This window comes from Crotalus tigris, unplaced genomic scaffold (assembly GCF_016545835.1).
Source record: "Crotalus tigris isolate CLP2741 ecotype Arizona unplaced genomic scaffold, ASM1654583v1 scf7180000024167.7108832, whole genome shotgun sequence".
NCBI lineage: Eukaryota > Metazoa > Chordata > Lepidosauria > Squamata > Viperidae > Crotalus > Crotalus tigris.
This window is the reverse complement of record NW_024100417.1, coordinates 5,449,187-5,471,134: the sequence shown is the minus strand read 5'-3', so window position 1 is coordinate 5,471,134 and position 21,948 is coordinate 5,449,187. Positions and strand designations below refer to the sequence as shown.

Genomic DNA, 21,948 nt, shown 5'->3' with positions numbered 1-21,948 from the left:
AATAAGTGAGTTTTGCACCATTTTATAACCTTTCTTGCCACAATTATTGATTCACTCTAGTTGTTAAGTTAGTAACACAGTTGTCAAGTGAATCTGGCTTCCCCATTGACTTTGCTTGTCAAAGGGTCACAAAAAGATGATCACATGACCCCAGACATTCGTAAATACATGTCAGTTGCCAAGTGTCCGAATTTTGATCACGTGACCATGGGGATGCTAAAATGGTTAAGTGTGAAAAATGGTCACAAGTCACTTTTTTCAGTGCCATTGTAAGTTCCAATGGTCACTAAATGGATAGTTCTTATGTCCAGGACTACCTGTACATATTTTTTGCACCAGTTTCAGAAATACACAATATGCAGTACAGCTAGGGCAGAGGTTGTCAACCTTGGCTGTTTTATGACTCGTGGACGTCAACTCCCAAAATGGCTGGCTCAGGAATTCTGGGAGTTGACGTCCATGAGTCATAAAAGAGCCAAGGTTGTCTACCCTTGAGCTAGGGCAAGAACTATAGGTTTTTTTAAAAAAACAATAATTCAGTTTTAAAGTAGTCAAACACCAAAGGCCAATGATTGCTAAGCATTTGTTGATTGCTACATGAGATCTGATTTGGGGAACAATGATAGATGGATGACTGGAAACTTCAAGTGTATGAAGAACATATTGAATGGTTGTTTAGAATCAGTGTTCATAGAATCAAATGATTGCTTAGACTTCGTGCTCTTTTTTTTCCTCCATGATCTATATTATAGCTTTTCAGTAGGCCTATGGCAGCATTCCTGTAGATCAGTGTTTCTCAACCTTGACAATTTTAAGGCATGTGGACTTCAACTCCCAGAATTCCACAGCCAGCATTGCTGGCTGTGGAATTCTGGGAGTTGAAGTCCACATGCCTTAAAATTGTCAAGGTTGAGAAACATTGCTGTGGATGATTTGGCCAATGGCATGTTTGGCAGTAGCATATGAGCCCATGACAGGCAGAGTCCATGTTTCCTCCCTTCAGACCAGTCCATCTTTACTTTGCAGGTTCTGCCCTCCAAGGCACTAGGGAATGTAACCAAGCCTCTTCCTTCTCAGGTTAGGGACTCAGGATCAAAGGTCACAGGGATTTTAATGGCTCCCTCTGTGTAATCACCTGATCAGTTTTATTGATTCAGTGTCGATGGAGTCATCTAATTAGTTTTCTATGAAAACGAAGAACTTGGCCTTTGACCTTTCTTTCTGCCAGCAAGAATGTAAATCAAAGGGCGTTGTCATGCACTATTGATTCCCAGTTGCACTTGAGGGGAAAAGGAGGCAAGCACATGAGTTAGGCCTGACAGCTGCAGGCCAGGGGTGTCATAGTCCTCTTTTGACATGTATCTGAAAGAAGATGAATATTCAAAAGGGGAGGGGAAGAAGCAGCTTTCTATGTAGCAACAGGGACATCCAGCCATTAAAAAGTCAGCAAGCTGGAGCTAGCTTTTCAGGCATTAGCAAACCAGGGTCTGTAGTGTTGATTTATTACTAAATATTTGAGTTTCCTATAGCCAAGGCAGGGCTAAATCACACAACCATGAGTTCCTCCATTTCCAAAGAATATTCTGAGTATATTCTGCCTTAGTAACAAAACTAGAATTCTTTAATCTAGATGAATTATGCATAAATACAGGTGTTTTCTATTTTGCATAGTTTATTCTACTAAGAAAATACCATTAGTAGTTTTACAAAGAGCCTCTCTGATAATTGGACCTCTTATTCTATATACATTTCTGGCTTTGGAGTTCTCACCTTACTTAATTCTCCCAACCAAAGCTACTCCCAAGTATGGGATAATAATGTTTTTTTTTTTTAACTAACCAGCATTTATTTAGCTCAGTGCTTTAGAGGAAGTGACACACCTGTCACACCAGACAGCAATTTTAGATGGTACAAATGAAAACTGGACCATCAACAGCATTACAATAAAAATGAGATCTTCACATTTCTCAATATCTATGCAGAACAAAGAGGAATTTGCTTCTCAGTAAATAGAAAGGTTTGTGCTGTGAGGAGCCTTAAGAACAATTATTTCATAGTATCCAGAAATCCCAACCCACTTGGAGGGCATCAAGTTAGAAATGGCTGAGCCAATGTTTTATGTAAAGGTACTTACAGACTAATCTGACAATGGATGCTATAATTGCAAAAGGAGTCTTTCAGTCCAGCAGAGAATGATCCTAAAAATAATGGTTATTGCAGTGTATATTTGCCTCACCAACTGTCAAGGGGGGTAAAAATTCCTTGCTTTAATACCGAATTTAGATGCAGGGACTCTGAATTAATAAGCAAGTTTTCTTTAACAAGATGAAACCTTGGGAGGACAATTTAGGTTGTGTGTATTCTATAAACTGGTCTGCTAAACCACAAAGAAACATATGCCAACTTTATGAGAATGGGAGGAAGCAGTTAGAATTACTGCTCAACCAGGGGTCAGTTTTCTCCACTGATAATGTGATACATGTCTACCATAACTTTAATTACACAGCCCTTGCCCATTCCAGTACAAAACTCCTGTTAACAAAGGGTCTATCCTTCTGCCCTTCCCTCTCAATGACTACTGATTCTGGAACAAGAGATTACAGATTCTATATTTACATCAACATTTACAAAACTCAGGAATAGGAAAAAATATACAGCAAAATCACAGCAACAATCAATTCAGGATTATGAGCTCAGCCTCTTCTTTACCAGGGCAGTAAACACCTTCTTCGTGATGTAAGCAAAGGCAAACAAAACTCTTCAACATAGGAGGAGACATATCCTTCTTTCGCTTGCAGTCAGTAATTTGGTCCTCCAAGATCCTGAACTTGGATCATCATGGTGTTCACGGCTTCTTCATTTTCTTGACAGACGAGGAACTGGAAGCAGATTCCCTGCGCTTTCTCTGTTCCAACAAGAAACAAATGAGAAGCGGAAGAGGAGTCAGTTTCTCAGGCAAAACTCCCTGAATCAATTAAAAACCTTGCTAAACAAAAAAATGACATATATTCAGGCAGAAAATGCAGGAGAAAGCCTTACATATAGATCCTATGTAGTTAAAAGAACATAACAACTTACTTGAGGCTATCCACAAGAAGAGGGAGCCAGTTGATCATTACAGGGACATGAGAAAAAGGACATTTATAATTCTGATAGACAAAGCCATAGCACGAAAAATATGGTTACTTGTGGCTTGTACATATTGGATAATGGAGGGAACATATGACATCAGCTTGCTTAAAGACGGGGGACACTACACATGTGTGAGGCACATAATTTCCTTGGCTGATCCATATTCTCTCCTTTAAGCAAACTGCATTTCCAAAGGATACAGGAATTCCACTTCCACTGTCCTAACGGGTTGTGGATATTTCATTTGGACTGCGAAGTGCCTAAAATAATAATTCAGTTGTTCAACAACTTGAAATCAAGAGGCCAGTGGGAAGAAACTGAATAATTTATTGATACGACCAAGGATTATAGAGCATCTTAATGAATGAATGAATGAATGAATGAATGAATGAAAATCCTTTTCTAAAGAACATCGGGGACTGTAATCAAGAAGAGAAGAAAATTGTAATTAGGTCTCTTGGAACATTCATTCATTCCCACCTAGGCTTGTTTTAAAAGTCTGCGGCATAAATGATTAAGAACTTCAGTAAATAAAGTCCATCCTCCCAATTTTTTTCCCCCATTCAATCATGTCTGATCTTTGGAGACTGCCTGGACAAGTCCCTGCAGTTTTTCTGACAAGATTTTTCTGAAGTGCCTGGCCTCTTGCCTCCTTTCTAGGGCTGAGAGAAACTGACTAGCCCAAGGTCACACAGCTATCTTTATGCCTAAGGTGGAACTAGAACTCAAAGTTTCCTGGGTTCTACAGATACTTTAACCACTACACCAAACTGGCTCTCATCTTATGGATGAGAGCACCTACTTCTTAGGAATGCATAATTGTATTCTCTGAAACAGCCAGGTCCTGGTGGACTCAACAAAGCAGCCTTTTATTATTTTGTTGTTTAAGTGGTACCTGCTAGCATTTGAGGAAATGAGATCAAAAGATATGCTTTAAATAGCCAGCACAATCTGAAAACAAAGGCACGGAAACTTCAGAGCTACTCAGTGAGGCTGCTGAATTAATGGGGATGAGTGCATGTGTTTGATAGTCTTGATATGGCAAAAGAGCGATCTTTCAAATATGTCACAAATTCATATCAATCACCTTCCCTAGCTTGGCTTTTCTGTCGCTATGGGCGAAAACGAAAAGTGCTTAGAAAAAAATGTTCTACGTTATAATTTGCAAGAATCTGGGAGCCTGCCTCGCTGTTAATGGAAAGGAATTATTTTAAAATGAGAATACATACATCCCCCTCTCCCGCCATGACAGACATACACATTTTATAGAGACACATGAGTGAGTTTTTCTAACTCCATCCTTAAAGGAAAGATTTTTGATGTTAACAATGTAACTCTGCACTTTCAAGTAGGCTCAGAAAACAAGGAGCCAGCAGGAGTTCAGATAAAGGCAGCTTAAAAGTCAAATGATTCTGACTCTGAACCCAAGACTTCTTAGAGGCAAGGTCCTTTCGTTTCCCCATTAATAGGCTGACTTGTGAGCCTAGGAACAAAGAGTGCTGATGTGAGGAATTCTGAGGAGAGTCAACTCATTATGGATGGGCAAGTAGAGTCTGAGTTGTGCAAATCAAAGGCCCTAATCTGGAGTAACTGGCTGTACTTGTGCTTGGAACTAATTTGTTCCAAGTTATAACTCACCTTTTGCCCCTTTAAGGCCTAGAGCAACGTCCTTTCTGGGTCAGCCAGAATGAGGGAGAGAATGATCTTCATTGGGAACCTTCAGTAGTGGACCTTGTTCCCAACTAAAAGGAAAAGTCACCCTCAAAATGTTGACCTCCAGCCAGCTGAAATCACTGACAGCAAACATGTATGGCTTAATCTGAGAATGCAGGTCACCAACTGGTCAGGAGCTATTTCTTTTTAAAGTTTTAGGTTGGAGAAGAAATGTTGTCAAGTGAAGAGAACCAGAAAAAATAAACCAGAACTTTTAGACTATGTAATCTAGATAAATTTGAATGCCTGCTTCAGATATTGTCTGGACCAGGGTGTCTCCACTCCATGCCTCTGATGAAACAGAAACTGTAATCCATGGATATATGTAGCAATGAATATCTTTGGTAAAAGAAGGGTCTATGTTTTACTTGGAAGACAAACAGCTAAATATTTAGAATCCCAGTCATGCCATTGATAGATGTAAAAGACTCATAGTTCATAGCCACTATCTGTCACTGAATATTTGGCAATGTGAACTATACTTTACTTCTACTACTTAAATTCACTCGAGACTCAAAACGTAACCAGGATAAGAACCCACTGCTGTGGCCATCATACCCTAACCATAACTAGCTCCCATGTTTAAATATGGCAAAACATTTGGAGGTTTTGACAGTGGGACAATCATCAGTAACTGAGTTAAGGGATTAAACACATGTCCATCATCCAACAAAAAAATAATAAAAAAAATAACTAAATAAATAAACTAAAAAGAAAAGAAAACTCAAAGGGCAGACTTAATGGACCTCTAGGTCCTTTTCTACCACCAATTGTTTATCTTTCTATTTGCTCATTGAGATCTATTTCATTCAATTGTCTACTTATTCACTCAAATCTTATGAAATATATTGTCAGTATTACAGGTAGTCCTCGTTTAGCAACACTAACAGGGACTGGAATCTGTCATTAAGTGATATGATTGCTAAGTCAAAAAAACACACGACCCCACTGCTTAGCAGTTCCAGCAGTCCGAGTTGCTATTGTTAAAAAAGAAATTTATGAAGATCTTGTTTAATCACAATTTCCAACTTCCTGCCAGCTTTGCATTGCCTTTCCTTCTGGGAAGCTCATGGGGAAAGACATAAATTGCAATCGTGTGATTGCAGGACATCACGACTTCTATATGAGGTTGTAACTATCACCTGTAGTAACCTTTTCCCACACCAATGAATCCATACTCTTTCTACAAGAAAAAAAATCAAGCTGGTTTCAATATTAGGAACTGGCCATCTCCTCAGCGTTATCTCCAGACTAGGTGCCAATCTTACAAAAATATGTCAAAACAATTGGACTCATGGTGCTTACCTAAAGTAAAGCCCAAAATGCATGTGAAATATGGTAAGTCTTTGCAACATGCTATCTAACTAATAGAATGGACATCCAGGGAGTATTCTTTTCCCCAAATTCATAAAGGAAAATTCTTCTCTACTCTCCAACCGATGCACGCCTCTCCTCTCCATCCTCAAAATAACAGCAAACCTTCTTGAGCTGCCCCCTCTTGTTGGGTGAAATTTCTTTCCTTTCCAAAGACGGTGTAAAGTGGTCACAGTGTGAATGCGCTTGACCTTTTGTCTTGAACTAATCTAATTGTGTCGTCTTTGTGTAACCAGCTGGTAAAGGTCAGAGCTGTATTTAACAGGGGGGCCTTTTAGGTACCAAACTTGCCTTGCAGTGAATTAACTAGATTATATTTCTTTCAAATACATCACAGTCCAGATCATGTTAACCCTCTTGGTGCTGTTCTCTCTGTTCCTGTTCCAAGTCCGGAATGAGAAAATCAAGTGCCATACAAGAGTCCAGCATTTTGTAATAGAAGATTGCTATACAGAAAAAATGGCTTGGTACTGGATAATAAGAACTGATTGTGAGAATGGCTAAAACCCAGACATGGATAGGACTTTGAGTTTCCCCAAAACAGCAGGGGAATGGTACTCAGCAACATGGTTTAGACCGGAGTGGATAGGTTGTGGGCTTCAACTTCAATTCTGGGATTTGAAGTCCACAAGTCATAAAAGAGCAAAGGTTCCCCAAGGTTTAGACCATTCCCAGGAATGCCTTCTATCCTCCCCCTAAAAATGAGCTGCTACATAAAATTCCCATTTAATCTCTTAACATTTTGTAAAGACTGTGGCATGCCATTATGCCAACGCGCTGGATAGCTGCACTACAATGAGCAAGAAGGGAGTAATGACCAGCTGACTAATAGCCTGATCACAAATGTAACTAATAACTCACTGACCCCATTATAATAAAGTTTGTATCTTAGAAATTAAACTTAGCAGTTGGAGATTTAACATAATATCAGTTTAAAGAGCAGGGTGATGAGGCCCTAGATTGAAGGGGGGGGGCATTTGGAGTACATTGCATATACTGAAGGAAGCATCCTGGAAGTCTGTCCTTGAGAAAAATGCCCATGTCTTTGTGATGTCATCAGATGAACCTGGTTCCAGGGGCTCATGACTGCATGGCAAATTGCTCCCTTCTTGCTTAAGGTTCAGCAAGCAGTTCTTGGGCAGACAAGAAACAATGGATGGAAACTAATCAAGAGAGAAGCAACCTGGCATTAAGGAGAACAATTAACTAGTGCAGCGGTTCTCAACCTATAGGTCGCGACCCCATTTGGAGTCGATCGACCATTTCACGGGGGTCGCCAAGCAAGGCTGTCCGCCATTTTTTTTCCCCTTTTCCGGCGGGTGCCTTACCTCCCTTGGGCTGGGCCAGCTGGTGGCCCAGCCAGTGGTCGGCCTGCTCCATCTCTGCCGCTTGCCAGCTACGCCTCGGCCGGCGCAGGGGGCGCACCACGCATGCACGACGCTCCCGGGCAGGGAAAGTCCTCGACTTACGACCTGTTTAAGTCCTCGGCTACAACCGGTTTAGTCCTCGACTTACGACCGGTTGGGGGTCGCGGCATTAAAAAGGTTGAGAACTACTGAACTAGTGGAACAACTTGCCTTGTGGGTACTTCATCACTACAGGTTTTTAAGAAGAGACTGGACAGTCTCTTCTCTGAAATGATACAGGGCAGTGATGGCGAATCTTTTAGAGTCCGAGTGCCCAAACTGCAACCCCAAATCCACTTATGTATCATCGGGTGCCGGATGGGAGTGACCCATTGGGTGGGCATGGTCCATTGGGTGGATGTGGTTGCAGTGGGAACAGCAGGCTGGGTGGGACTAAAAAATTCAATCAATCAATTCCAACTTTGTGAGATCTTTTTTTCCCCGCAAGAAGTTAAAATTGATTGATTGATTGAACCTTTTTTATTTTTTTGCACACGGCGGTGGAGGCCTAAAGTGAAAAGGTTTTATAAAACCCAGCTGAAAGCCTAGGACTGGGCAACGGCGCACGTCCCCACAGAGAGGGCTCTGCATGCCACCTGTGGCATACGTGCCATAGGTTCGCCACCACGGATATAGGATCTCCTGCTTGAGCAGGGGGTTGGACTAGAAGACCTCCAAGGTCCCTTCCAGCTCTATTCTGATTGTATATCTCCTGAGAGTGAAAATAAGCCTCTTTCCCAAAGGCCCAACATCTTGTTATTTCAAGTAGCTCCCCAAAGGCTGTATCTTCCGATGATAAAAACCAGGCAATGGCAAAAAAAAAAATCTTTCGAATAATACTCACTGAATTAGGGGTGAGGGGTGCTCCCACCACATCAATGATCTGCTCCTTGCTGTCACCCTTGCCTTCTTCTGTGCACAAGCCTGACTGTCCATCGGGATGTGAGCCACCGTCGGTGCTGGGTCCTGTGCTACCTGCTTTGGCTAGTGCCTCATAGCGGTGGCGCAGCATCTGCAGCTCATATTCACAGTTTGCAAAGGCTTGCTTGAGCTCATATAGTAGCACCAGATCACTGCGCAACTCGTTGAACATCTGAACAATTTCTTCTGTTGGCATCGGGTTCAAATCTAGGCAAAGCAGGAGAAGAAAACTAAATGAGGGAGACCCAGAACCTGTTTTTAGCTGTGTGGTTGCTGTAATCTTACTTTATTCTTAGCCAGCTAGAGGAATAAACCCAAACTCTATTGCCCAGGTCATTGGCCATACAAGGAATTTGCCTTCAGGCCAAGCCTCAAAAGTAGGAGAAGAGGTTTTAGATACTGGTTCATCTTGCAAGGAAGGCACTAACTGAACACTCAGTTCATTACTCAAGCTAACTGCTAGAGCCAAGGATTCCTAGACTCAATGAATCAAGGAAGCTGCTATTCTCTGGAGGTAAAGGTAGATGTAAAGGCAACTATTTGTGCTTTGGAGGTATTCACAGTATTCCAGATAGACCCTTGTTCTGGCCCTGTACGATCTGTCCAAAATGATAGGGGCAAGGTACTAAAAGGGGGGTCAGAGATTTTTGAGCAACGGTCACTGACTCCTTCCTAGGTACTTCTCTCTACATGATGAGATTTACCTCCTTAATACTCTTCCATGACTTCTGATGCCTTAAAGAACCCACACAAGAGAGAAAACGACAAAGACTATTCTAATACTTTTCTACCGGAAAAGTATTTTTTCTCCCCTTAAACAAAAATACATATTATTTTTCAAATCCATTCACATACAGTGTTCGTGAAGGAACTGGCTATATTACTCGGGGGAAAAATAGCCCATCTTGACTACAAAGGCACTGCTCCATGGGTCTCTCCCCCTCCCTCCCCCTGCCCTCTTTACTCACCTACTCCGAGTTCCATCAGCATCTGCTCCAAGGCTTTAATCTTCTTCTGTCCCACGGAGCTTGGCAGTTTCATCTGGAATACAAAGGTAGCAGCCACACAGCTCTGAGCTAGCCCTCACTCACAGCCGCCTAGTTCAAACAGCACGGGAGCTTTGCTTTTTACGGTGCACGGGGAAGAAAGCGAACCAAAGAAAGAAAGAGGAAAGGGAAATCAAGTGCTGAGAACCAGAGGCAGAGCGAAGGCCTGAAAGTTTGCAGACTAAGGCCAAGGGCAGGGACTGGAAAAGGCTGCTTGCGAGGGCTTTTCAGTTCTCTAGGCACCAAGATGCAGAGGGGTACGGCTTTACAGCTTCCATGGGTGACTGAATTAACAACAAAAGTTCTGCTCCGCTTGGCACCCTCTCCTGCAGTGCCCTGACCATCAAAGAGCTCAATTACACAGTAGCTAATGTGTGATGCTGCCCTACTTTACTTGCTCTTGCCAGCCTGATTAGGCTCACGCACTAACAGACTTCCTTCTTCCTTTACCTGCTGAGCCCAGAGCCATGGGATTCATTTACAGAGCCAGTTTTCTAACAAAAGATGCCAAGAGTCACAAAGCATGTCACACTCTTACTCAATTCATAGAAGTATGAGCATACATTCGCATTAGAGCCAAAGAGGCCACAAAGTAGGGGCTGGAAACCTACGCTTGGCATGAGATCATACTTAGCAGGACCCTCATGCTACAATTCGATGGATAGGAGCTCGGAAAAACTGTTGCAGATAAGAACGTAAGGATAAAAGCAACTGCAGATGACTGGACGGCTCATTTCAGGATGGTTTATTTTTTAGATGTTAATCACTACTGTCTCTTTTTTTACCCAAATCTCTCGAAGCGGCATAGTTATTCCTTTGGAAGTTAATAATTGTATAGCTCAAAATTTGGGAAGGCTCTGGAAACAAATTTTCTACCACCCGATTTAATAAAACCTAAAAGATCGGGTGGGCTTCAATATGGTCTACCTTTCTACCAAGCATAAAGCTCACATCCCTTGGAGGACAGCAAACATCTGTCAAGCATTAACCCATCAACCTGTTGAGTACTATCAGCAAACTGTTATGTTTCATATGTTTTATGGAAATTCCTGGACTGGCTAAGATGCCATAAAGCCTTAAAAAAAAGATGACTGGATTCTAACCATGTCAAATCTACCTGGAATCAGTACTGTAATCATCATAAAAATATACAAGCTTGCCCACGTTGTCTCTACAAGTAGGATTTTAAATCAGTCTTTTATTGGATCTCTACAGAGATGTTCTAGATCAGTGGCTCTTAACCTTTTTGAACAAATCGCCCCCTTGAGCCAATGAGGAAGTTGTCATCGCCCCCCCTCCCCCAACATAACCTCTCAATCACAACATAGGAAACAATTCTTCAATTTATGCAAACACTTTTTTTGTTTTCTTTAAAATTGTCATCAGAACATATCGATGCAAATAATTTATTTCCAGTCTTTTCCCCATAGCTCCCATATTCTGGCCAATGGCGTGCCACTGTATGGGTAGAGGCTGCTGTGCAATGCGCATGAAGATAAGTGATGCGTCACATATGTACGGCGTTCTGTACTGAAGCTAGCTGGAGGAACATTTGAAAACACAATTCAATCCATTAATAGCGATCATCTGATGTTTTTGTACGACAGATATACAGCTATTCACTGTACGAAAAAATCTCAAAAGTGTCCCCAAAACTTCTCGCTCCATTGCCCCCATATCGCCCCCTTTTCGTTCCTTCGCCCCCTTGAAAAACGAAATTGCCCCCTGGGGGGCCAATATCGCCCAGGTTAAGAACCACTGTTCTAGATGAAGCTTGGTATCTTCTCCATTAAACCATAATTACTTCTGCTTTTTAACCAGCTTTATAGTAACACTTCTTATGGTCAGATGCAATTTTCAGGAACTACTCTCTGATATAGTACAGGCACCAGAATAGTCTAATCTCCATGTCTTCTAACTCCAACATTATTTAAAGTTTGCATTTATTCACCAGTTGCAGACTTTTAACACTTTGCAATTTGATTACGCCAAACTAGCCAGGAGATATATTTCAACTTCAAATTTCAAACTCCATATCAGAATCGGGTAGCATATAAGAATTTTTTTGTTAGCATTACTCCAAAGTTTTATAACAAGGAGCATAATCTCAGTCTTAGTTACATACAGCAGGCAGAAATTTCTTCCCATTAATTATAATAAGACCAAAATGAAGATTTTTCATAAAATGTCTTCAAATCATACATGGCATATAGACATAAATATTATAGATCCAGTTACAAATATTTGCAAGGAATTATATTTTTTGCAACAGGTTTATGGAGGGCGCAAGAATATCCATTGTACTGCAACAGACAGACATTATTCCTAACTAAAGGTGGACATTATATCTCAGCAGCTATCAAAATCATAAAACTCCAGCTATCTCAAGTCTGTTCTTACCAAAGTGGAAGAGGTTTAATCAAGATTTCTTCAACCTCTGTTTCCAGTATCTTCCTGCATAACAAATTCAGCATCACAACTGGAAGCAGAACTGGGGATGAACCTAGAGCTTGGACTTGTTTTTCTTTTTTAGATCAACCACTGATTTAAGCTAAGCTTATTATTCATAAGGTTCATAATTTCTCATTTTGCTAGATTATTATCAGTCCACGTGGCACAGAAATGTAACCTCTAAATTGGCTTCATATAGTTTCATCCAATGTTTTATTACCTCTGAGGTTGGAAAAGGCTAAACAAAGCATTAGACAAAACATTTCAGTAAGGTCATCAACCAAATTTAGCTAAGTTAAAAGGTATCACCTATCCCAGTGGAGTTTTGAATCTTTTCAAACCAAGCACATACCTAAAATATTTAACTACTCTAAGGCAGCATAGGGCCTGTATTAGCTTGTCTTAATACTGTGCACTTGGCAATCTAAGAAGGCAGATATAGTAATATATGGAAGACCTCGCTTGTCCTTATAGTGCAAGAGAAATTGAGACCTAATGGATAATCACCTAAATATGAGCCAGCAGTGTGCTGCAGCTGCCAAAAAGGCCAACACAGTGCTAGGCTGCATTAACAGAGGGATAGAATCAAGATCACGTGAAGTATTAATACCACTCTTCAATGCCTTGGTAAAGCCACATTTGGAATACTGCATCCAGTTTTGGTCACCATGCTGTAAAAAAGATGTTGAGACTCTCGAAAGAGTACAGAGAAAAGCAACAAAGATGATTAGGGGACTGGAGGCTAAAGCATATAAGGAACGGCTGCTGGAATTGGGTATGTCTGGTTTAACGAAGAGAAGGATGGGGGGGGGGACATGATAGCAGTGTTCCAATATCTCAGGGGCTGCCACAAAGAAGAGGGAGTCAAGTTATTCTCCAAAGCGCCTGAAGGCAGGACAAGAAGCAATGGGTGGAAACTAATCAAGGAGAAAAGCAACCTAGAACTAAGGAGAAACTTCCTGATAGTTAGAACAATTAACCTGCCTCCAGAAGCGGTGAATGCTCCAACACTGGAAGTTTTTAAGAAGAGACTGGACAGCCATTTGTCCGAAATGGTATAGGGTTTCCTGCCTGAGCAGGGGGTTGAACTAGATGAACTATTATTATTATGTTACTGTAGTATTTATTTTATCAAGGCCATTGTGCTGGCTATATTATAGGAGCCTTTAGCCTTTTGCTTTATTCTTATATTAGTGCAGTGGTTTGAATTTTGCATATACTCAAATGGTATCCAGCATCAAGATAGAGATAGGCCTGCCATATTCCCAGCCCATTACACTTCAAATTTTGGGGAGAAAGAATCTCAAAAACTTTGCAACTTATCTCAACTTCTATTCAGAGATACATCTTAGAAGTGATTCATAATAGCATCTTTCATAGTTATTCTTGGAGCATAACACAATACAATGCCCACGTTACACAGGTTTCATATGAATGTACCAGTACATAATAGTTATATCGTACTGAGAAGACAGTGTTAAAAAACCTATGTGGGTCCACACAAGCACAATTACTATCACATAAGACTAAAAATGAGGCCAAGTCCATCAGCTTCACTCTGAACCTCACAATGAGAAAGGCTAACAGCTGCTGCAGCATACCACTTTTACTTAAGAAGCTCCATCAGTCTACAAACAGAATTCTGATTTTCCAGGATTCCAAACCTACATGCTGAGAAGGGCCTTTAATACAGATCATTTTCCCCAGCTTAACATAGAAACAATGCAAGCAGAAATGAGAAACTGGGAAGTGATGGCAGAAGCCAATGAGTTTATTCTTGTTCTGCCTTCAGATGAGATGGGATGTAGAAGCAGAATGCTGAAACAGGGGGATTCATTAATCTAAATTTGGGGAAAGATGCAGTACAGATATGTGTAGCTCAGTCCTATGATCAGCTACAGCAACAGAGTAAAAGCCAAACGTTTGGCGGTAGAAATAATATCCTTCTAGTATCTGTGCTTGTCTTCCACTCTGGGTCGCCAATCTCTTTTTTTTTTTTTACATCTCTACATTTTCCGCCAGACACAAGCTTTCTTGTAGCAGTACCTTGAACTCTGTGAGATTCTCCAATCTTCTCTAAACTAGATGACAGCATACCGACGACGCCAGCAAAAGTTAACAATGGAATGTGAAAGCTTCACTTTGTATTACTTTGTTTGATTTTATTATTCCTAACCACTTAAATATGGAAACACCAGTATTCTTTTCAGTAAATGCCATAGGCTCATAAAAACATTACAGGTAGTCCTTGACTTACGACAGTTCATTTAGTGACGGTTCGAAGCTACAACGGCACTGAAATAAGTGACTTATGACCGTTTTTTCATACTTACAACCTTTGCAGCATTCCCCATGGTAATGTGATCAAAATTCAGACACTTTGCAACTGACTCATTTTATGACTGTTGCAGTGTCCTGGGATCGTGCGATCACCTTTTGCGACCTTCTGACAAGCAAGGTCCAGAGGGAAGCCAGATTCACCTCACAACTGTGTTACTAATTTAACACCTGCGGTGACTCACTTAACAACAGTGACAAGAAAGTCGTACAATGGGGCCAAAGTCACTGAACAAATGTCTCACTTAACAACAGAAATGTTGGGCTCAATTGTGGTCGTAAGTCAAGGACTACCTGTATTTTATCTTCCACATCCTGTTTGACAGTCTTGCCGTGTACTGGTCAAGGTGTCCCCATTTGTCTTCTTTTGTTTCCCGCTCTCAGGACCAGTTTCATTATGTAGCTCTCTGGATCCAGCAGGATTTTAGAGCACTGGTGGATCAAAGTCACTACAAGAGTGAGCTACAAATCAGGAAGTTTCAAATTCAAGTGTTACTGATGCCACAGAATGTGAATTGGGCTTTTGTCTCACTTCTTCCACAAATTTGGACATGTTCTCTCTTGTAATTTTTTTCAAACATACTAAAATAAAATGGAGAAAGACACAGGAAAGATGTCCCTCATAAGCCAAGTGGAGTTTTACCAATGGTAAATGATTCCCCTTATCTAGGCAATAAAATGAAAGACTGACAGCCCAGGAAAGACACTTGCATAATGCCTTCATGCTAGCCAAGAGCAGAAGTGATATGGATGGATTTATACACGTTAATAGAACACAGAAGATATATAGGGACAACTGAGAAGAAATGTTACTGTTTGAATTGGCTTTGGAAAACATCAATTAAGCTTCCCTTTAATTTTGGGGGAGGATTTGGCCTGTGAATATTAAAGCTCCATTGGCTTCTTCAAGCAAGAGTATATTTTAATTTTACCATCATTAAGAAAACGTTATGATTTATGTGACTGCTGTTGGACTAATATCTTTAAAATTTAGCTGGCTAAGCCAATTTATCTTTAAGACTGATGAAGGTTGATTGCTCTCTATGCAAAATGTATTAAAACTAAATGAGGAGTCTATTACTCACAGGGCGCTGATAATCTGTTAGGTAGGCTCCGTTAGCCTGGCACTCTCAATGGTGGGGAAGGCCCAATGCTCCATTCGCCTCAATACCAGAAAGCACAAAGCAGTTTAGACAGCTGCGGTTTGGAAAAGCTAATTTGACAAAAACAATAAGGCTTCATACCAATAAACCTACGGATTTGCATGTTATACAATTAAGGTGTTTTTGTACTGCTTTGAGAGTTGAGGGTGTTGCTTGCTTGCTTTAGTGTTGGGGGGGGAAACATCCAATATCGATTTCTATATAAAACGATTCTGAATAACCTAATTTTGCAACAGCACTCTCATTCTGATATCTATGGAGTTCACTAAAACTCTGGAGTATTTATATGTGGACTAAATTATAAAAACTGTAATAACTGAAAGGAAAGGGATTACCTTACATTAAATTAAAATAACTACCAGACACAGATCTACTGGACATACTGAAATACCCATCCAAAAAAATAGTAGGAGCAAATATTTTGCTCTGACTGAATTTCAGCAGAGGGAAAGAGTATGGCATTAAACCACTACCACTGACCTCATACTTTGATCAAGTCTCACATTGTGATATGTAGCTATTAAGGTCTTCCAGACAATCAGAGTGCCAAGTCACAAAAATTACTTCTAATCCCTCTGGAAAACCAAAAATGTTTAATAATTTAAGTAACAATACTGGAGACAGAGATAGAGAAATTCTTGGGTATGTAATATCCAAGTTAAAAAAAATCCAAGTGGTAGCCTCAACTATGCAATTAAATCTCCACCTCATTTTAAATGGGGGCAGGGTTTTTATTATCCAGCCATGGCTTCAATTTTGCCTTTTTGACCAGCTCCCTCAGGATGCACCGGGCAAAAGTGCATACAAAAACTCCCCCACATCATCCTTTGACAATTGATGGCCTAGCTCATCTATTGACGGTCATCTGATACAATTGCTTTGACAATTCAACCTGAAGACTCTCCCAAAAGAACAAGAAAAACTAAAAATCCAGACGATAAGAAAACTAGTCTAGTAATTTTCTTAGAATAGTACTGTATTCTTAACATGCTAATTTACTAATAGCCAGAAGCAACCCCAGAAGAGTCAGAAGACAAGAAAATGGTAGCTGCAGTCAAAGCCTCATTCCCCTTTAATGTGCCCATAAAAAGGATGGGGTTTCTGTTGTATGATCATAGTGCCATATTGACTTTTTTGACCACTCCCGTAGAGACTCCTGCTATTAGCTATAATTTTGATCTGAGGAGCATTCAATCTGGTGATCTTTAGAGTAGATAAGAGCAACCAAAGTAAATAACATTTCTGAATGAACAGTTTGCTCCCGAGAGCCAAAAAACATGAGCTAGATTAGTGGAAAAGAAAAACTTGTTATAAAGATAAGGCAAAACAAAAAATTATTTGAATGCTTTTATGCCAAACTTAATTCGATCAAATGGTTTAATTCATTACAGTATTCTACATGAGTATTTCAGTAGATACTCATCAATCTCCCATCAATTACAAAAAAAGATCCAGTGCGATTCTGTTCTCGAATGTTGAGCTTTTCTGTTTTGGTAACTATGAATGTTTGCTCATCCGTATGAAGAACTGTACTACATTATGACTGTAAAGTCTTGTCCACATCCTATAATCTCTGGTTTTAATTCTAAAATCATATGGGCTATGGGCAAGCCTTCACGGTTACAACATAGTACAGTTCTCCATTCCTTTTCAGGGCAAGACAGGGTCAGATTAATATAATCTTTCAAGTGGCTCATAGTGGAAGAAAAATAATGAAATATGAAGCAGAACTGAAAATATAAATCAATTTGGCAAAGATCTGTCAAAAATGTTAATGGAACCCAAAAGACAAGTCTGTGGCCTCCCAGATGTGACATGTCTGTATCCTGATCCCTTATCATTCAGCTCAGAACAGCCATTAGACAATGTGGCCTAATAGTACTTAAATTTACTGTGTTTGATTAACAACTACTACTTTTTTCCACAATGCAACAAAGCACTTCTTGACAGCAGTTCAGTACAACGTAGGGAATACTTTCGTTCTAAGTAAGTGCAATAGCCAACAGCTAACCTTCAGTCCTTCTTCTTTCTAACAACCTACCAGAATTATTTATTATTGCTCAGGTCCCCAAATAACCATGTGTCAAATTTTTTTAAAAAATGGATTGCTCAAGCTGAAGAAGTGATTAGCTAAGATCTTTTGGGTTAATATATTGTGGGTGCTTTCTTCCTCTGACAACCTCTCCCTGCAGCCCTCTTTGCAACGCCAGCTTGTGCTTATAATTATGCCAACATCGCTTTTGATTTAAGGACTCGGAGTCTTTGTCCTCACTATAAACAACCAGTAAATGTATGAACTGTGCAGCAAGAGAAAAATAAATAAAAGGACAACACATCAATATATGAATCAAAGCCACATGACTAGATGAGCAGAGAGATTTGCAGAATGGCAGCAGTCTGGAGGTTTCTCTTGCTTAGCTACCAGTGAAATACAAGCAGTCCAATAAGCAAAAACCTGAATGGTCCTAGGTTGACCCTAAGAATAATAAAGACTTGTATTTGACTCACTTCCATAACCCCTTCTCCATCCTTCAAACTGGAAATGCTTGCAGTACTAAATCACATTGTCATGAAAGATAACATTACCCATCTCAACTAGAATAGAATAATAACTTTATTGTCACTTTGAGTGTACACTAATCGGCATACATTAAAATGAAATTTCGTTGCATTCAGCTCTCAAAGGGTCACCACCTCCAATATACCATGACATAAATGTGACAAAAATAAATACAGAATTATGCATATACCCATATATATTATATGAAATAACACAGTCTAGTTCGGATTATGTATAGATGTGCATGGCGAGAAAAACGAATCTTGCGAGTTTACCAGACGGATGGCATAGGGAACAAAGCTATTACAGAATCGGGTAGTCCTGCTACAAATACTTCAAAACCTCCTCCCAGAGGGGAGCAACAGAAACAGACTGTGAAGAGGGTGTGCGGCGTCTCTAACAATGCTTTCTAAGAATATAGTGCTTATAAGCAGCATCCTGAATACCAGGGAGCAAGCTTCCTACAATCTTCTCAGCTGTCCTTACCAGTCTCTGTATGGACTTTCTAGCTGAGGCTCTGCTGCCACCAAACCAGATAATGATGCAGTGATGCAGTTTGTTAAGATGCTCTCAATCGTGCCTCTGTAAAAAGTGGCCTGGACAGAAGGAGAAAGATGTGCTCTCCTCATCTGACACAGGAAATGCAAACGCTGGTTTGCACACTTCACTAAGGATGATGTGTGTAGAGACCAATTCAGATTGTTAGTTATCTACATCCCCAGATATTTAATACTGTTGACCATCTCTACAGCTGCATTCTTGATACTGAGTGGAGTAGCTACAATGATCTCTTTTGTTTTATCAACATTTAGAATCAGGATACTTTTATTGCACCTGTCCACCAGAGCCTTCATCTCTTCCCTATAAGCATCTTCACTATCATCCCGGATAAGACCCACCACTGCTCTGTCATCTGCATACTTCACAATATGATTCGTAGCACAGCAGTCGTGGGTCATCAAGGTGTACAGTAGTGGACTCAGGACATAGCCCTGTGGGGAACCACACTCAAGGAGATGGAGTTGGAAACTTTCTTTCCAACTCGCACAAACTGGGGCCTATCAATAAGGAAATTGTATCCAATTACATAAAGGAGTATTAAAACCTAAAAGGCCCAACTCTAAACATTTATCTCTTGGAAAATGATTTGATGGGTAAGAATAGATAAAATTCTAGTTCAATAGCTGTCATTTCTAACATTTAACTTGCATTCAAAATTGTATAAGAAATTCTTTCCTAATAAGCAACTCCATCACTTTATTTTGTAAAATACTGTTATGTGTGAGTAAATAAAATAAGGCCTGTTTCTCTGAGGATTTTCCCAGCAAAGAAGTCATACTTAATTTTCACCTCAAAATGGACAAGCTGTTTGCCAAATACTAATAATCAGAGCATCACATGAAATTCCTTAGTAGTAGTCAATTGGCACCAAATCTGGGCTATAGGGGGATGATCAAAAACATCCCAATAGAACTGCTTCAAAAGTTCTTGGGTGCGTTTAGTGGTGTGCAGGCAAGCATTATTATGAACCAACACTACACCAGAAGTGTGCCATAGAAAATCCCGCCAAATGTGAAGATGCCAAAGGAGTACTGCTAGTGAAATTCATGGAGCGTGATTCGACCATCAATTCAGAAGTCTACTGTGAAACATTACAAAAACTCAGACAAGTCATCCATAATAAGCGTAAGGGCATGGTGACTTCCGGTGTGGTGTTGGTTCACAATAATGCCTGCTCGCACATTGCTAGATGCACCCAAGACCTTTTGAAGCAATTCTATTGGGATGTTTTTGATCACCCCCCCCCACCCAATAGTCCAGATTTGGTGCTGAACAACTACTACTAAGGAATTTCAAACTTTGTAAGATGTTACGACAAGTGCCTCAATTTGAATGGTGATTATGTCGAAAAATAATGTAATGTTGTAGTTTTCTAACGTGTATAATAAAAATTCTGTATCTGTGAGTGTCTGTCATTGATAAGCAAACAGAGGTTTATTTCTGAATTGCCCTCGTAAATGGAATTAACAGCACTTATTTATCTTAAGTTACCATACATTTAGATATGGTGCAAGTCATTGCCTGCACTCATAAATCTCTCCAAGAGGAATACCAATCTGGGTTGAGTAAAAGCCACTAGGAAAGGGCCAGATTCCTCTTACAAGGTAATTGTTCCACATTTCTACATCATTCGGAGATAGTAATAATCTCCCCAGGGTTGGATTTTTATACTCTATTAGCTACCCAGTTAGTTGAATTGCTCTTCATTAAAAGAAATTCTCAACTATGGTTTAAATTCCACAAAACAATCTGTGTCTCACTTATCCTGGAGGACATGAACATAAAAAAGGTAGATGGAGATGATCTACAAAATTCAAACCTAACCTTTGGGGGATTCAATATTATCATCTAAGACTGACTCTCCAAGTATGATTTTTGAAAATCCACCAGGTTCTGCTCTACCTCAGATTCTACACATTTACCAGCCAGAACTCACTTTCCATCTCTTCATATGAGCTGATGGTCAGCTGGCAAAAACCTTATTGCCACCTCAACCCCAGCCCTCCAAGTACCCTGATACTTGACCAGTATCCCTCAGCTCTGCTTCCTCATACACAATTGACTGTCAGCTGACCAGAAAACGTCTGCTCTTTCAATCAACACAAAACAGGCTCCAATGTAAGATCTAACATTCAGAAATCTGATAAATGGGAACAGGTCTTGATCACAATTAACCGGGATCAGCATGTGCTGTGTTAAGTGGATCTGTAATCTTGCACAAATAATCCGCTCATCTCTCACCTCTTCAGGCCCAGAGATTTCTACAGAAGGATATTCTTAAATTGTCAAATCTGTTAAAATGTCGCAAGTTATATAAAATAATTCAAACACATAAATAAATACTTCTAGATTAAATTTTTTAGAACAACCAAATTTTGGCATCTCAGTTTCAACAGCCCTAAAATGCTTATGAAACTTCCAACACATTTTAAATTGTCTGTATTTTCTCACACTCCAGCAGAGTAATTTCCTTTGAAACATAAAGCATGGAGTGACACAGCCTTTATTCAGATATGGGAATGAAATCATCAACAACATTAAGACATTTTCCCTTCCTTTATGTAATCCAACATCTGGCTGGCATTTCCTAATCACAGGTGCAGGTTCAGTACAGTTCTTTTAATGTTGGATTTTGGACAACTATGCAAAGTATTTACTCTTATCGAGCTGTTCTTTCTCATGCTTGGAATCTGGAATGTTATTTTTATAATAACAATGCACTTGTAAGGAAATTCTTTCATTCACACCTGATTTTATGACATGTAATTCTTGCAAACATTATTTCAAGGCCTTGTTAAGCAGAAATAATTCTGGCAAATATTCCTCTCCTATGATAGTTTTGTCATGAAATATGCCCCAAATGTTCAGCCAAATCCAAATTAAAAGTTATTCAGAGCTTCCCTTGCTTAAAAATCATACCTCACAACTGCACTATAAACAGAAATTATGAAACAAATGTAAACAAGTCTTAGTAACAAACTTGATTAGACAGAAATCAGTTTGTAATCAGTAAATACATTGAAAAATACATCCAATCAAGTCTTACTGAAATCAAAGTTAATCATCATGAGCTAAGTAACAATTACATACCGCAATCCTACTCTGTCCTATTCCATTCCATTTCATTCCAAAATTCAAAAAGAAAAAAAAGAAAAGAAAATATAACATAATCAAGGGCAACCCAGTCATTCAACTCCCAATCATTGCAACAGTTGAGTGTACTATGACCCATGCAACATCCCTGACTCAATGCCTGGGGAAAAAGCCAGGTCTTCAAGGCCTTA

At 39.9% G+C, this 21,948-nt stretch overlaps 1 protein-coding gene across 1 annotated transcript in view; it reads right to left on the bottom strand.

Annotated features, from left to right (window-relative positions):
* Window positions 1–1,654: 1,654 nt before the first annotated feature.
* The window catches only part of DMAP1 (DNA methyltransferase 1 associated protein 1), a 45,570-nt gene continuing 25,276 nt past the window's right edge, over window positions 1,655–21,948 (bottom strand). The window contains exons 10-12 of the mRNA XM_039323251.1: window positions 9,515–9,587; window positions 8,470–8,753; window positions 1,655–2,905 (exon numbers count right to left, since the gene is read on the bottom strand). Coding sequence (XP_039179185.1) covers window positions 2,846–2,905; window positions 8,470–8,753; window positions 9,515–9,587 — 417 coding nt within the window. The 3' untranslated portion in view covers window positions 1,655–2,845. The remainder of the gene's footprint in view (window positions 2,906–8,469; window positions 8,754–9,514; window positions 9,588–21,948) is intronic.